The 15932-nt window shown below is 37.4% G+C and overlaps 1 protein-coding gene and 1 pseudogene across 1 annotated transcript; one reads left to right on the top strand and one right to left on the bottom strand.

Moving 5' to 3' along the window:
* Window position 1: 1 nt before the first annotated feature.
* On the bottom strand, window positions 2-12299 carry LOC127410811 (exonuclease 1-like; annotated as a pseudogene).
* yipf4 (Yip1 domain family, member 4) lies at window positions 12131-15858 on the top strand. The gene is made up of 6 exons (XM_051646545.1): window positions 12131-12355; window positions 12596-12749; window positions 13770-13941; window positions 14204-14281; window positions 14388-14501; window positions 14606-15858. Exons 1-6 carry the CDS (start codon window positions 12298-12300, stop codon window positions 14741-14743), a joined length of 714 nt encoding a protein of 237 aa, XP_051502505.1. The 5' UTR covers window positions 12131-12297; the 3' UTR covers window positions 14744-15858.
* Window positions 15859-15932: the final 74 nt, after the last annotated feature.

Consider the following 15932-nt stretch of genomic DNA (forward strand, 5'->3'; position numbering starts at 1 on the left):
TTGTAGCTATTTTGTTACTCTTAACAGAGAAACAATGGCTTGACTGAAAGGTTAAATGTCATTGTGTGTTGATGAGAATCTCTTTATCTGATTCAGCAGCCGTTTCTGTCATCACATTCTCTCTGAACGGAGACATTGGCTCACCTTTCCTGCAAGCGCCTAACTTTGAATTGTCCCTGAAACAAACACATTTCAAATAGTAAAATAAAATATATATAGCAATAACAAAATAAGGCATATTGTTATACCACAAAAAAAGTAAAAAGCCATTTAGTTTAACACTTTAATGGAATAACTGCCCCAAAGTTTTTATTTCGATATAATTCTATTCATTTTTTCATCATTTACTCACTCTTATGTCATTCCAAACCTGTTACACACTTTCTTCTGTGGAACACAAGGAGATATTTTGAAGAACATACAATGAAAGCATACAGTGACCAGGGGCCTCATGTATAAAACTCTGCTTAGATTTCTTCCTAAAAGTGTGCGTAAGCACAAAAGTCAAATTTTGCGTACTCACAAAAAAATTCAGATTTATAAAACTGTACGTACGCCAGAACCTGCGCATAGTTCACTTAATAAATCCCAGCTAGCGGAAGATTGTGCTTACATGCATGTGATTCATTCCCCACCCCGTCTACTCCCCAAAATAACCATATATGGAGTGTACAACGCCTGTTTTTACTATGCATATCCTCATCTGCATACAATTACCATATGCATTTCACCATCCAAACACGTGATTACTGCGTTTAACGGTACGAGAAACTGTATTATAAGAGATAAACTGCAAATGTCACATGTATCCAAAGGTTAGATGCTGCACCATGAAGAAACATTATTTATTAAGATATGAACTTGTTTTCAAAGAATATATCTTGAATATTCCTTGGCAAAATGTTTTTATCTTTGCAGACATAAATCTAACCTAAGCGGTTTTGCTTCTCAGAAAACCTTTTAAATCATTTTAAGGGTATTGAGAAGTTAAATATTTAGTACTGGAAACAAAACGAAAATTATTACAATTCTTTGTGCAGCATTGTCTGATATCATCGGATTACTAAGATTTTATATTTGACTGGTATTTTATATTCAAAAAACAGCTGAATGGCAAATGTACTTTTCATATTGTTTTTAATAGACTAGAATGGGGGTTTAATTGCGATGAGGGTCAGGATAAAGTGGAGCAGGCAGCACATCTGATGCGCATTTTACGTGCATTGCTGTACATGTTTGCAGCTGTACAATACTGTTTCTTGATGAGACATGTCTCTCCAATGGTCCATTCGACTACTGAATGTGTCCAGCATTGCCTGTCTTTTAGCTACTGTTCATTTAACTGAGCCATTTCACGTCAGAGTCAAGTGTGCATCGCATTACAGATCATCTTTATCCAAATGCTGTACTTATCTCAGTACATGATTGCAATAGAACAGAAAATATCTCAGACTAAGAAATCTTCACTGTAATTTTTTGTTACTGTATGTTCCTTCTCTATGAGGAGGAATGTATGCCTCCCAAACCAATATTTCCTTTTTACAGCTTATATTTGAATGCCTTTTCAATTAGTTACATAAAGATAATATAGCCTATTATTGGCTTGATTAATGATTACTTCTGTTTCAAGTTCTTAACTACATACTTTTTTATTCTAAATGTGAATTAAATGAAATTTTGACAGAAAGTAAGGAATGAGAGAGGCAACCATTAAATACGTCCCTAGTTTCACCCAGACCTTAAAATAACTTGTCCATGTTGAATTCTCGTGTTGATTTGACCCCTCCCCTTTTACCCTTTTTTCAAACCTGCACTGACTCAGGCCCTTAAAATTCAACTCTCGGGGCATCTCCCAAGCATTGCATAATTAGAATAGATTTCTTTTCAGAATGAGCCAGACACCACCCTTCTTTAAATTACTAGAATCACTCTCTGTTGTGCAAATATCAACTAAGTAACCACACCACTCCCATTACATCAGTTTCTGAGTTACCAGGTTTATGACATCACCCCTGCTGGCTACAAGTGGTACAGACTAGGGGTGTAACGGTTCAAATAACCGTCACGGTTTCGGTACGGTTCGGTATTTGCTTTGATCAGAAAAACAATATTACTGCCAAATCCAAAGAATAATCTATTTGGTAAACAATTCAACAGATTTTCCCTTGAATAACAATCACTGTTTTACAACAGTAACCATAGTTTAACCATGGCATTTGTAGTAAAATCATAGTAACCACAATATAAACATGGTTACTGTCATGGTTACAATATATAGTAAAATCATGGTTACTATATAGAAACTACAGTATTACTGTTATAAAACCATGGTTAATTGTATCAAAACCATGATTTCTGTTCAGAAAACCATGGCGACAGCAGTCATGGTTACAACAATATTACTATAGTAAAACCACGGTTCATTTTTATCAGGCTCCATAACTAAAAAAAAAATTTGTCTTATTACTAAATCAACTTTTTAACAACATGCATCAACATAAAGTGCACTTCAAATTCATCTCAACATATATTCAATATTCGGAAGCTGTACATCACTATAAAAGGAATAACCTTGCTATTAAAATGCATACGAGAAGGGATGTTGTGATAATGCTGCTCGAGTATTTTAATCATATGTGGAAATCCCACATGAAAACCCCAAGCACTTTAGTTATTGTTTCATGTCTGTCCGAATTAGCAATGGAAGGTAGTGTGTGCCGTTTCGGCTCACCTGCGGCTCTTTCCCTGGGTGATGTCGGCGTAAAAGATTAATCATGTATCAATGTATTACTATAATGGCATCTTAATACCATTAATCAAAGCGCATTTTTGACGCTCCCGATAGATTACAGCGAGGAAACAGGAAGAACTTGCGTGCACGTTTTAAATAAACCCTCATGTGCTTTATTGACATGTATTACCGGTATACTGCACTCGCGTCGAGCGATGTCTGCAAACAGTGCCTGTTTTGTAAAGATGTTTTGACCATTGCTGTTAAAATTGACTGCAAAAAGAAAATGTTCCCAGAGAGGAGAAACGCAGCGGGCTTCTCTATCAGTGGCTCGTTTTCTCCACCTGCCATTTTCAACTACACACAACGCTTGCAGAACAGTGATGTCATGTCACGTGAAACGCAGGCAGAGCGTATCCATCTACAGAGCCATTCAGGTGCAATAGCAGAGCTTGTAACTGTGCCTGTCTGTTTGACGCTTTGTTTTCTTCACCAAACCTTATGCTCCAGATGCATCAATAAACTTGAGGTGAACCGACCGTGGTGTAAATGCTTCCCGAACCGTGCACAAATACACTGTAAATATGTTTACTTGCGACAGTTTACTCAGGCTTGTCATCAGCAAAGTTCAATACATTATTACATGAGCCAGGGCTTAACAATAAGAATGGGCCAGGGCCAGTCTGAGAGTTCTGGGCCAGTCGAACATCTTATGTTCACTGATAAAGTGTCTTTTAAAAAAAAATCTTTACTGCGTAGATTTGCATACTTTCTCTGTTGAGTGCATACTTACAAACAGGCTGACTTACTTTTTGAAGCTGAAGACCCTCCAGAGGCCGCTGATGGTTGCCTGCAGACCAGGACTGTTCTCATTGTTGACTGTATTTTTTTTTTTTTTTACACTCTGCTTTTTCTCAGATCGCTGGGTGTGGCTGCCGTGGAGGACTCAATTTTACCGCCTTTACCCTGCCCACAAGGCTGTTTCCAGGACAACCCTGAAACCTAAAGAACAGGTAGAGGAAGTCAGGCTGAGGGTGGAGGTGTGGGGAAAGAGCATTAAAAAAAAACTATATCAGAATGTCATATCAATGTTTTTTTTTCCCCACCAAAATAAAATGTAGGGTGTAAGGGAAAAGAAATGCAAAGTGCTGATCCTGCGGTTTTGGTTATTTTAAGACAATCATGATAAGACAGATGTACCTTTGCTCTATTCAGAGCAGGTTTGAACTTGTCTGTGGGAGAACTGCTAGGGCTGATGGAGCAGTCTGAATCTCTCTCCTTCAAAGAGAAAAAGAAAGAAAAAAGAAAGAGAGGAGGTAATTACAACAACCTGAAGAGTAATGTATTACTAAAAACTCTTTTTTTAAGTGGTTCTTGCTCATGCAAAACTGGCCACCATGACACTAGGGTGTTGTGGGTGGCGCTAGGGCATCACTGTGTGGTTGCTAAGGTGCTCTTGTTGCTTGCAAGCATATTGCTGTGTGATTGCTAAGATGTTCTGGATGTTTGCTTTTTGGCTCAAGTCAAAAAAAGCCAACCAAGTGTATGATATTCTGCTCCTTAAATCTATGGGGTGTTTGGCTGCTGTTTCATGGTCCGCCAAGCAAAAATCCTGAGTCTTATTATTTAAAAACATAGCAGCACTCGTCTCCTTAAAAAGCCGGATGATTTTTTGTGGTATCAGTGTCAGATAATACCAAAGAGTTTAATATTTGCTTTGCAAGCACCACTAATTAAAACAGACTAAAGAATATTATTATTACCAAAAATTAATAAGAAAAACTATAGATATTTTTTTTCACCTTATCAGAGGTGTACTCTGTGAGTTGGCAGCTAGTAAGGGAGTCCTCCACATTAGCAGGGGTGCTGCTGGACTGAGAGAAATAGGCACTGTCCTGAGACGGAAGAGAACCAGGAGATTTCTCAGGATCTTCGGTGCCCTCTACAGGAGAAGATAAGACAGACAGCTTACCAGATTCTGTCCAGGAGAAGCTGCCCTTCTTTTGGTGGTACTGCTGCAGAGCAGACAATCCTGAAGGGGTGGAGGATGACCACAGTCTGTCTGAGGTGGCGGTGGGAGGATGTGAAGTAGTTTTATTGAGTTCTCTTGTGTTTCTTGACCAGCTGAAGACCCCTAGACTGTGACTAGCACAGACTCTTGTTTTACTGAGGTTTCCTCTGTCTCTGTCACACTGGATTCACCATGGCTGAAGAACCTGATGGAGAAAGGGTTAAAATGGAGTTTGGAGGTGGGGGAACCCTAGGATCTGGTGTTGATTTTGGTGCCCTTCTAACAAATCAGTCTAAAAATTTGGCAAAGGCAGTTACCTTAGTTTATTTTATTTTTTTTGTTAATTAAGGTTTAACAGTATAAGAATTAAAAATGGGTGATAGCTACAGCATACATTCCTGTAGTACATTTCCCATCATGCTCTTGTACCTTCTGCATGTGCCCTGTTCTCCAGTGCTCTCCTCTGACCGGTTCCTCCACTGCAGCAGTGTTGCAAAGCGGTTTTGAGGCCGGGGCTGTCCAATTGTGATGCTACACCCATTATCCTTTGGAACACTGGTTTCTGTGACACCCAGCTGGTCAGGGGTAGGAGGAGTTTCAGCACAGTGTCTCTTTACACTAGCTGAGTTTTGTCCTAACTGGTCATCCAGAGAGAGACTGGATTCTAACCACAGACAAAACATTTTGTAATGACTGAAAATTGAGAATGGCATACTGCTTTTAGAGCTTTTTGAGTGCAAGATCATTTTCATTAAGTTTTTACTTTAACAAGGCACTGATTCCTGAGACATGGGCAAACATGTCGCAGCAACATTTCCATCCTGAAATTAATTATAGATGATAGACCACTAGAATGGTCATAACATAAATGTAGCATTTCACTTGATCCTCTCTTTATTTTATAAAAATGATGACATTACATTATCACTATCTGCCCCAAAACCACCTGTCCTCAGACTATAAATTAATCCTTCATAGAGAATAAAATATAATAAACTTAATAAAAACAGAAATATAAATTTGGATCTTTAAACACCCAACAGTATGTATCTTGTGATTCATCTTCTTGGCACCCAGGCCTGCTTACCTTCACAGGGTCTTTTCACCAGAGGCAGTTTTAGACTCTGCACGTTGACGATCCTCTGTTTACCCCGGGTGGGAGGGGGTCGTATGGTGGGGGCAGGACTCTGTGGCTGGGTGCTGCCTGGTTCATAATGCTTGCTCCAAATACTCGTCCGCAATGTGTCACATTTGTCATTCCAACTACTACTGCGAGCAGATTTAGACGGCTGGAGGTAAGATACAAGAGAGGTAAACTCCATCTATTTTGCTATAAAATTAAGTGTATGGTTCAATCAGATAAAGGGTAAATCGCAATACCTGAGTATGAGGTGCATCAGGGTTAAAGTCATCTATCCTTTGCATTGTGTTTATGTCCAGATTTCCAAGAGCCATTTCCAGCCCTTTCTCATCTCCGACATTACTGCATTTAATCAGTTAAGTTTAAATTCAGGTGGTGCCTTTGAAATCCTTTTTTTTCTTCTGTGTTCAAATACTTTCACTTATTCCAGCATAATATGCAGAGACATACAGTATGTTGGTAAGCCATTTGCAGGTTACATTTCGTGAAAACTGTAAACAATGTCTCTGTGGTGCTATAAAAATTCCTGTTTGTTTCGAGCAACCCATACATACAGACCAATAACACAGACTCAACCACTGGCATGAGTTGTGGCGGGACTATTTGTTCGTTCAGTGGCGCTAATGCTTTAATGTGATGTGTGTAATCTGTCAGATGTAAATAGTTTTCCCTAACTCAGCTTAGCATGCAGACAACTATAACCATTTGTTGGCTGATTCCTAAATGTGTCAACCCTGTGGCACTATCGAAACGTTGCTCTGTTTGAGCATCCCACCATAGCAACACTGGGTTCATCCATTAGTGTAAGTTTGCTATGGGACCATCTGTTTGTCCAACCACTTCCAGATTGGGGGAGTGTTCAGGAAACCAGTTTGATAATGGTCATAATTTTTCAGAACAAAAAAATGTAGTTTAGTGATGCAAGTGGCGCAGAAATTTTACCTTTGCTTTTCAATTTAGAATAAAGTCAGAAGTTAAAAAGTTCAGTTCCTTCATCTGTATCATTAAGGCAAGATTTATAATTAATAAACATAAAACTACTAAAATTACAAGATGAGCAGTCCCTGTTTAACTGCTCTCTGATTATGTAATCGATACGTTCCAGCATAGCTGAGGGAGGCAGGATCAATGTGATCCACGTAAGGGTTCAAAGGAACCACCTTCCTCCTCAAGGGGTCAAAGATGAGCTGGTACAGAAACGTGTTGTTGGCTTTGGTGAAACCCTCAATGTACTCATCTGGCACAGAAATGTCCATCTTCAGGTAGTGACCCATCTTCTTTATTACCTGAAAAACATTAACATTAGAGACTTATTACGCTGCATCACACAAAATATCCAGAATATACAGTATATGTCTTTTGTCCTATGTCACATTTGTGTTTATGACAATAATGATATATAAACAGGCTGAAATTATGAGGCAGTTATCGGCGTGTAAATACAGAATGCTGTGTGTCCTGTCGAACTATAACCATCATGGTCAGAACAAGAAGTGGGTGTGTGTACATCAAACAATTAAGCTTAAACAATCCATGTTTATCTTCTCACCTTTAGAATATCCGGGATATTTAATAGCAGCTTGCACGCCTTTCCCAGGCCAGTGCCATACAGAGACAGCAGGTAGTCGCAGCCAGAGAGGATGCACATGTAATGAACCTTCTCTTCTGTGAAGATGTTGCCTAGCGACTTGCAGTGGCCCAGGTGACACTGGTCAATCTCCAGGCCATTACCCTGTTTATCCATCTTTAAAATCACCTGCAATAAAAGATAACGAATGAAACTTCCAGCTGTGCATAAAGCAGAATATAAATGTAGTCACGGTCTCTGATGTTCTTTATATATACTGTATGTCTGTTTGTGGTTCCATCAAACTGGTTTGTGTTTCAAACAGTTCTCATTAATACCCTGCAGTTCCTTAAACTCAAAAGATATCTAGAGAATGAAAGTAAAAGAGCTGCTGTCATGGCTGGCACAGCAAAGTCAGCACCACACAGTGATTTAGGTTTTAAGTCAAACCAAGCATTACGTTAGAAAATATTCTGATCTAAATCATCTGCATTGCAAAATCTTTATTTATTAAATATCCGCAGGGTATATTTTAGCTGTTATGCCAAACCAGTTTTTCCAAATTTCAGGTGGTCTATAAGTAATGGCAAGTATATTTATAATTGGCAGGGGTGGAAAGAGTACTGAAAAATCATACTCAAGTAGAAGTTCTGTTACTTCCCAAAAAATGTAGTGTGAGTAGAGTAAAAGTAGCTGTCCTTAAAAACTACTCAAGTAAGAGTAAAAGTGTAGCTCATTTAAAAGTACTCATGAGTAGTGAGTATTGAGTACCGAGTTGCAAAACCTATGCCCCATTATAATGAACACTGTATGCCAACTTTTAAAATACATCACTTATCTATGATAAACACTACATGAATCTGATTCCAAAAAATAAAAGGGAGACATGATAACAGAAATGAAAAGATTAAAAAGTTATTTTCAATACACTGATCACCATTTTAAATTGTAATGTATGAAATAATTACAATTAAAATCAGTTTATGTGTAGGGTCTAAATTTCCCTTAATGCCGACAGTGCATTATTGTTGTGCATAAAACATGTTCAAAATAATGCAAGGAATGCAAAAAAAAAAAGCTAAATAAGCAGGATCACTTGGCACGTCATGTCCTTCACAATAGAGGAGGCAGAGCAAACATGGGATAAGTTGTTTGGTAAAGGGGCTACATCACGTTCAAAAAGGAATAATGAAAATTCTCTCATCATTTACTCACCCTCATGCCATCCTTGATGTGTATGACTTTCTTTCTTCTGCAGAACACAAATGAAGATTTTTAGAAGAATATCTCAGCACTTTTGGTCCATACAATGAAAGTGAATTGGTGCTTAAATACTGAAGCTCCACAAATCACATAAATCAGCATAAAATTATTCTAATCCATGTGCCTCCAGTGGTTTAATCCATGTCTTCAGAAGCAATATGATAGATGTGGTGAGAAACAGATCAATATTTAATTCTTTTTTTACTATTAATTCTCCCCCTGCTCAGTCAATCTCCACTTTAAATTTCACATTCTTCTTGTGTTTTTGGTGATTCACATTCTTCATGCATATTGCTACCTACTGGGCAGAGAGAAGAATTTCTAGCAAACAAGGACTTAAATATTGATCTGTTTCTCACCCACACCTATCATATCAATTCTGAAGTCATGGATTAAACCACTGGAGTTGAATGTATTACTTTTATGCTGCTTTTATGTGCTTTTTGGACCTTCAAATTTCTGGTCACCATTCACTTACATTGAATGGACCTACAGAGCTGAAATATTCTTCTAAAAATCTTAATTTGTGTTCTTCTGAAGAAAGAAAGTCATTCACATCTGGGATGGCTTGAGGGTGAGTAAATAATAAGAGAATTTTCATTTTTGTGTGAATTATTTTTTTAAGTAGCACATGGGGGGCCACATTGTCCTCCTTTTGAGATACAATGTTCAACACTGATTTAGTTCTTGTATCTTTTAAGGCCAGAAATAGTTGTGTTCTCATTCTCATGCATGATGCACAATTTTCTGAAGTGTATATGTGACTGATGGAATATTCTGCCTGAAGTATTGCTCTACAAGGGTTGAAACTTTTCTTTATAAAGGCTAAGCATAATAATACATTATTTTATCATCTCTACTTTCCTGGTAATTTATTATACAAATGAATAAACTCTCTACATCAGGGGTCAGTATTATTAAAAAACGAACAATATTTAAAAATATATTATCATCATTATTATTATTAAAAGTTTTCCTGTTTTATTCTGTTACAGTAATACTTTTAAAGCTACTCAAGTTATTCAGCCAAATGTAGTGAATGGTTTTCTCGTTTCCATGTTGTTTGATTAATAGCCTTTATATGACACAGCATACTAGACAGTGTTCAATTCGGTTACTTGAACACTTAAAGTCTGACATTTTGATGCAAATACGCTTTTTGTCCCACTGTTTAAGTTAACTTTAGACATAAACGACTGCGTTTACATTAAATCCTCACCAAGACAGGCATTAGTGGAATTATAAAGTGTATTTGACCATTTAGGCGCGAACCCGCATTAGCGCACAAACATTAGCCGCCTGTCAATCAAACAGCACGTAGCCACAGAGGTCAGGAAATAAAAAGTAAATATTTTATATTTCATCTAGATCAACCAACCAGTGGTTGTCTTGCTATCGCGATCGATGTAATGAACACCCCTGGTCTAGATGTAGGACATAGGCTAAATATAGAAAATTACTCAAAAGTTTGATCGAGGACATCTCTCTTTTTTCCGATAAACATATAGTTCGTTTTATTGCCCAGCCCTATTGATATCATTGCATTAATCTCTCACATCAACCCAATAATCTCAGTGATAGAGAGTTAAATTACAGGCTACGTTATAGACACAGAATTTAGAAAGCAGAAATATGAAATTTACCTCGATATGTTTCTTCAAATTAGAGGCAGGATTAATGCTGATATCTGGCTTGAGCAAGTTAAACTCACATGACACGATCAAGCAACTGGCCTTTTTCACTGCGAAAAGCCCTTTCAGGTACAGCTGTGATGTTCAGGTGTTGAACTGTGCTTGAGGCATCCTCCACATCCATTACAGTTGGCACTGATCTGCAGCTGCCATTCAAGTTTTTTACCTGTGATTTGATTTGATGGGAGTCACGAGACTCTCCCTTGCCAATCATGTTGATAGATAAAAATAAAATCAGGACAGGTAAGTGGGGAACACAGATGGTTGGAAAATAGCGCAGTAAAAGTACCGTTACAGCACTTAAAATGTACTCAAGTAAAAGTAAAGTATAAAAATGTTAAACTACTGAAAAAAGTACAATTTCTGGGGAATTACATAATTCCCCAGAAATAATTTAATTACAATTACAGTAACGTGAGTATTTGTAATTCGTTACTTTACACCCCTGACTGTAGATAGTATATTAGATGATAGATGGACATTTTATTAAACTTTTTATTAACACATTTTATTAAAGCAATGCACAAAGAACACAGTAAACATATATAGAAATTGCAGTGTACACACACACAAAATACACAGAGATGTACACACAGAAATGTTTTTAAATGGTGAGGCAAATCTGAAGAGGAACTGGTATACAGGTAAGAACACACTGAATTATAAATGGATCATACTGTATGTGTAATCCTATCTTAATTTTGCAGAAGTTGTCACTGGTGGTGCTTTAGTTGTGTGTGGCGTATTGAAGTATATTGATGGCAAATGTCTTTTAAACAAAAAAGTACACTGAACTGAAAAATAAATGCATTGCATTAACAGAGCTTGCATTTTTGGGGGGATGCAATTTCATATGGTTGTATATTTATGCTATGAATATTTCAATCCAAAACATTTAGCACAACTTTTCATAATTAAAAATGTAATAATAAATATTCCACACAAAACAAAAATAATAATAATAATAATAATAATAATATATATATATATATATATATATATATATATATATATATATATATATATATATATATATATATATATATATATATATATATAAATGAACGATAGTGTCATCTATACAGTGATGGTGCTGGGTAATAACAGCTGCGCTTCTATGCTCAAGCTTGTTAAGATGTTGCAGGTGATTGAGTCATAAGTGTCCCAATGTTCAGTGGATCAGTACCCTTACCAGTGCCCGAATTCGTGTTCACGATATACTGATCTAGGGAGCTGATTGAGTCAAAGGGTGCTAGTCGGCTTCACCACCAGGTGATGCCATCTGGAGCTGATGAAGATCAAAGCAACAGGGAGGTCCTGTCCCAAATGGCACCCTTAGTCCTCCTCCAAATGGCACCCTAAGTCCTCCTCTGAGTACAGACTTTGTTGACATATGCGAGTGCAGATCGATGGGGCGCTAGTCAGCAAGTCCATCATAGTGCATGCAATAAAATTGTGCATTTGGGACAGACTTCAAGACTGTTTTGTTTCTAAATGTTTTCATTTGAAATATTCACAGCGTAAATATACACCCATATGAAACTGCATCCCCAAAAAATGCAAGCACTGCTATTGCAATGCATTTATTTTTCAACAAGCGCAATTCAGCATGCTTTTTTTCCAAAGACATTTGTCATAAAAATACTTCCATAGTGACGTCGCTTCCCCGTTCTTGCGCTGGGAGGAGCTCGTGCCTCCCCGTTCCGCTCCGCTCTAGGATTTGACGTGTCGTCTGTGTTGTTCTGCACTTCCTGCTTCCTCCATGACTGTTTTGAGGCAGCAGTCCCGTCCGAAAGCTGATCGGTTGCAATCGTTAAACGTGGCAATGGTGTGAAGGTGCGGTGGCGGTGCGCGTGATTCTGAGTGAATTCTGAGCTGTGATCACTGTCAGCCATGCAGTTCTCTCCCACCAACGGAGATTTTACCTTCGTCTCATCGACAGACGCTGAAGGTACAGTAGCTCAAGGCCCGAATGCATCCAGACATCTCTGATCTGACATATGAATCTGATTGATGCTGAAATTACATTGGCAGACCTTGGAAGTCATATCTGGTGTTTGTATGATAATTAGCACATGCATTTACGTATGCCTTAGTATGGTGTAATTATGATAACATGGGAGTTGTTTTGAAAAGTCAGAAGGGAAGCATTGGTCAGATGCATTAATCTAAAACAACTTCTTTTACCCAGAGCTCAGCGGAACCATAGATGCTCCCGATGTCACATTGAATATGGGCCCTGAAACCACCAGGGATACCTATGCCACCACGTTCCTGAGGCAGAGGGGTTATGGTTGGTTGCTTGAGGTGGAAGAAGACGATTCAGTGGACACTAAACCACTCCTGTAAGTGTTTGGGGTCACTTTGCCTCAGAATCAGAATGCGCTTTATTGCCAAGTATGCTTACACACTCAAGGAATTTGTCATGGTGACAGAAGCTTCCAGTGCAAAGAGAATGCAACCATAAATACATACATACAAACATATACATTTAAATATATATACATATAATGACATAAAAATAAGATATAATAAATAAAAAAAGAGAAATATACAATAGGGCAGTAATGTTGTTCGAATATTTTAAATACAGATATACAGTTATGTGCAGGTGATGTATTGAAGAAGAGGTAGGATATGTTAAAGAATATAAATGAAATATGGATGTAAATAGGAATGGATGGACTGAATATTGCACATGGTTGTACTGACAAAAGGAAAGTATTTGGGGCAGTTTTAACTGTTCATGAGGTGGATGGCCTGAGGGAAAAAAACTTTCCTGTGCCTGGCTGTTCTAGTGCACAGTGCTCTGTAGCGCCGGCCAGAGGGCAACAGTTAGAAAAGGAAGTGTGCTGGGTGAGTGGGGTCAAGAGTGATTTTACCAGCCCTTTTCGTCACTCTGGATGTGTAAATTTCTAGCAGGGTGTGTAGGGGAGCATCTATAATCCTCTCAGAAGTCCGAACTATCCTTTGAAGTCTTCTGATGTCTGACTTGGTAGCTGAACCAAATCAGACAGTTATAGAAGTGCAGAGGACAGACTCAATGACTGCTGACCTTACTGACCCCCATTCCCCACATCTTAAATGTTCATTTAAGAAATTTTCACTACTTGTAAATAATTTAGCTACTAATAAGAATTTAGTGCTCTCAGCTCCATGTAACATATTTTCCATGTTTAAATATTCCTCAGACTAAAAATAAAGTCTGTAGATTACATCGGGGCCTGCACATAATTGACAATTTTGTATTACCGATGTCACATTTGCTTTCAGAGATGCTGGTTGTATTGCTGATTTGACCACATGTGTTGCAGAAGAGTTTAAATTAACATGCTGAAATGCCAAAACCTTGACTGTTTGTGCAGGGAGGAGTTGGACATTGATTTGAAGGATATCTACTACAAGATTAGGTGTGTGTTGATGCCCATGCCCTCACTGGGATTTAACAGACAGGTGGTGAGGGACAACCCTGACTTCTGGGGCCCGTTGGCTGTTGTCCTGCTCTTTTCTATGATCTCCATATATGGACAGTTCAGGGTGAGGAAAAGAGCTATGCCTTTGTTTCTTGATGATGGGCAAGATTTTTATGTATATAATCTCCAAAGGCATTTGGTAATTATTTGATCATACTGTTATAGTCTGTTTTATGAGGGGATTAAAGATATTGTAATAAATGTAATTTTTCTTTTCAAAATGACCTTGTCACTTTTGCATGAGTTGATTAGTCCAAACAGCAGCAGAGATATACCAAACTTGGATGATTTGTATGTATCTCAAGTGTCTTGTTTTAACCAATTAGGTTGTTTCCTGGATTATTACAATTTGGATATTTGGATCTCTGACGATTTTCCTCCTAGCAAGAGTGCTGGGTGGAGAGGTATTTATAAACTGAAGAATGTTAGACATTACATGACTTTTTTGAGCTGGAAGAGAATCTTGCCAACTCACTTTTTGTTTTGTTTTTCTATATGTAAATTTAATAGGTGTCTTATGGACAAGTCCTTGGAGTGATTGGATATTCATTGCTGCCACTCATTGTAATAGCTCCACTTCTTCTGGTTATTGGGGGATTTGAAGTTGTCTCTACACTCATTAAGGTGAGAACACAGAAAAAAGGAATAAATGTATTATATGAACATAAATTCTATTAAATGTAAAAATATGGTTGTCACAAATTCTTTCTGTTTTGTTTCTTTTTTAGCTTTTTGGTGTATTCTGGGCAGCATACAGTGCTGCCTCCTTACTTGTGGGTGATGAATTCAAAACAAAGAAACCCCTCCTCATATATCCCATCTTCCTTTTGTACATCTACTTCCTGTCCCTGTATACTGGAGTCTGATTTGACCACAGGCATTGATTGTCTTATTGCTTGGACATTGACAAAGAGAACTATGGAGAGGTACACAGCAGAGCAATTCCATGAAGACCAAGAAGGAGTCTGTAGTTTCTTTTTTCTTTTACTGTGTTTATAATCCTATATGCTTTTGGGAATGAGGTGTACAGACATTAGTATATTTAACTGCTTCTATTAATGTTGTACACACACACACACACAAAAAAAGCTACATCTTGTGCCACCGAAATCTGGAGACCCCAGGAAAATAAAAAATGACGAAAGCAAGGCAATTTTTCAACTTTAACATTTTTAAAGACTCTGGTAAGCATGACAGTCATGTAACAGACATTTTCTTTGTTGTCACCAAATCTAGTGGTGCAAACATTTATGATTTAACCAGCTGGAGGTAGACAGTTTTTTAAAAGGCTGACCCAGTACTTTTTATTTTATTTTATTTTTTTTAATTTATGAATTCCATATGGAAAGCGAGTATGTAGGCAGTACAGTTTGCATTAAAAATGCCTGCCAGGTATGGGTGCCTTGAATTCGTTGTTTTATATGACTGGTGTATTTTATTTATGTACATGTAGCCAAAAAGGAAACAAGTTTTTATATGTAGGACATGCAATTCAGAACTTTTACCTGGTGATGTGTACTGCAGAAATGTTACTCTGTTAGTTTAGCTCAAGTAATTGAGTCTGGAAATTGTTATAATATTCATACATCATAAATCAAATTAAAAGCTATTGACTCTGTAATTTTTTTTATTTTTATGGTTTTATCTGTTGGCTCTGACTAAAGTAATGTTGTACAGTATGAATAATGTGTTAATATAGTACTCATTGTAACATTTGATTAAAGCCACTGTTCAAATCATACACATTTATATTAAAAACAAAAAACAGAACAGGGCAGCAGTTTGAGTTTTGCTGACCTGACTTTCTTGCCGATCTTTTTTTTAAGCACAGTAAGGGGTATAGTAAAGTTGTGTGTGTATTGAAGAAGTGTTTTTAAGTAGTTTTCAACAGAAGATAAAATAAATTTATTGATATGATATAATATTGACATACATTACTAAATTGCACCTAGGATTAATAAAGTTGTATTTTAATATTGCTTTTGGGACTTGCTATAATATGGTCTTTGAAAGTGTTACAATTTTAAAAATCTGATATTTTCCATGCAAACGTCA

Source organism: Myxocyprinus asiaticus, chromosome 20 (genome assembly GCF_019703515.2).
Source record: "Myxocyprinus asiaticus isolate MX2 ecotype Aquarium Trade chromosome 20, UBuf_Myxa_2, whole genome shotgun sequence".
Lineage (NCBI taxonomy): Eukaryota > Metazoa > Chordata > Actinopteri > Cypriniformes > Catostomidae > Myxocyprinus > Myxocyprinus asiaticus.

Bases quoted from the DNA above. Each gene is read 5' to 3' on its own strand.
- yipf4 (XM_051646545.1), top strand. From the start codon at position 12,298: ATGCAGTTCTCTCCCACCAACGGAGATTTTACCTTCGTCTCATCGACA. The intron at 12,750-13,769 runs GTAAGTGTTTGG...CTGTTTGTGCAG, and splicing joins GTGGACACTAAACCACTCCT to GGAGGAGTTGGACATTGATT. The intron at 13,942-14,203 runs GTGAGGAAAAGA...TTAACCAATTAG, and splicing joins CCATATATGGACAGTTCAGG to GTTGTTTCCTGGATTATTAC.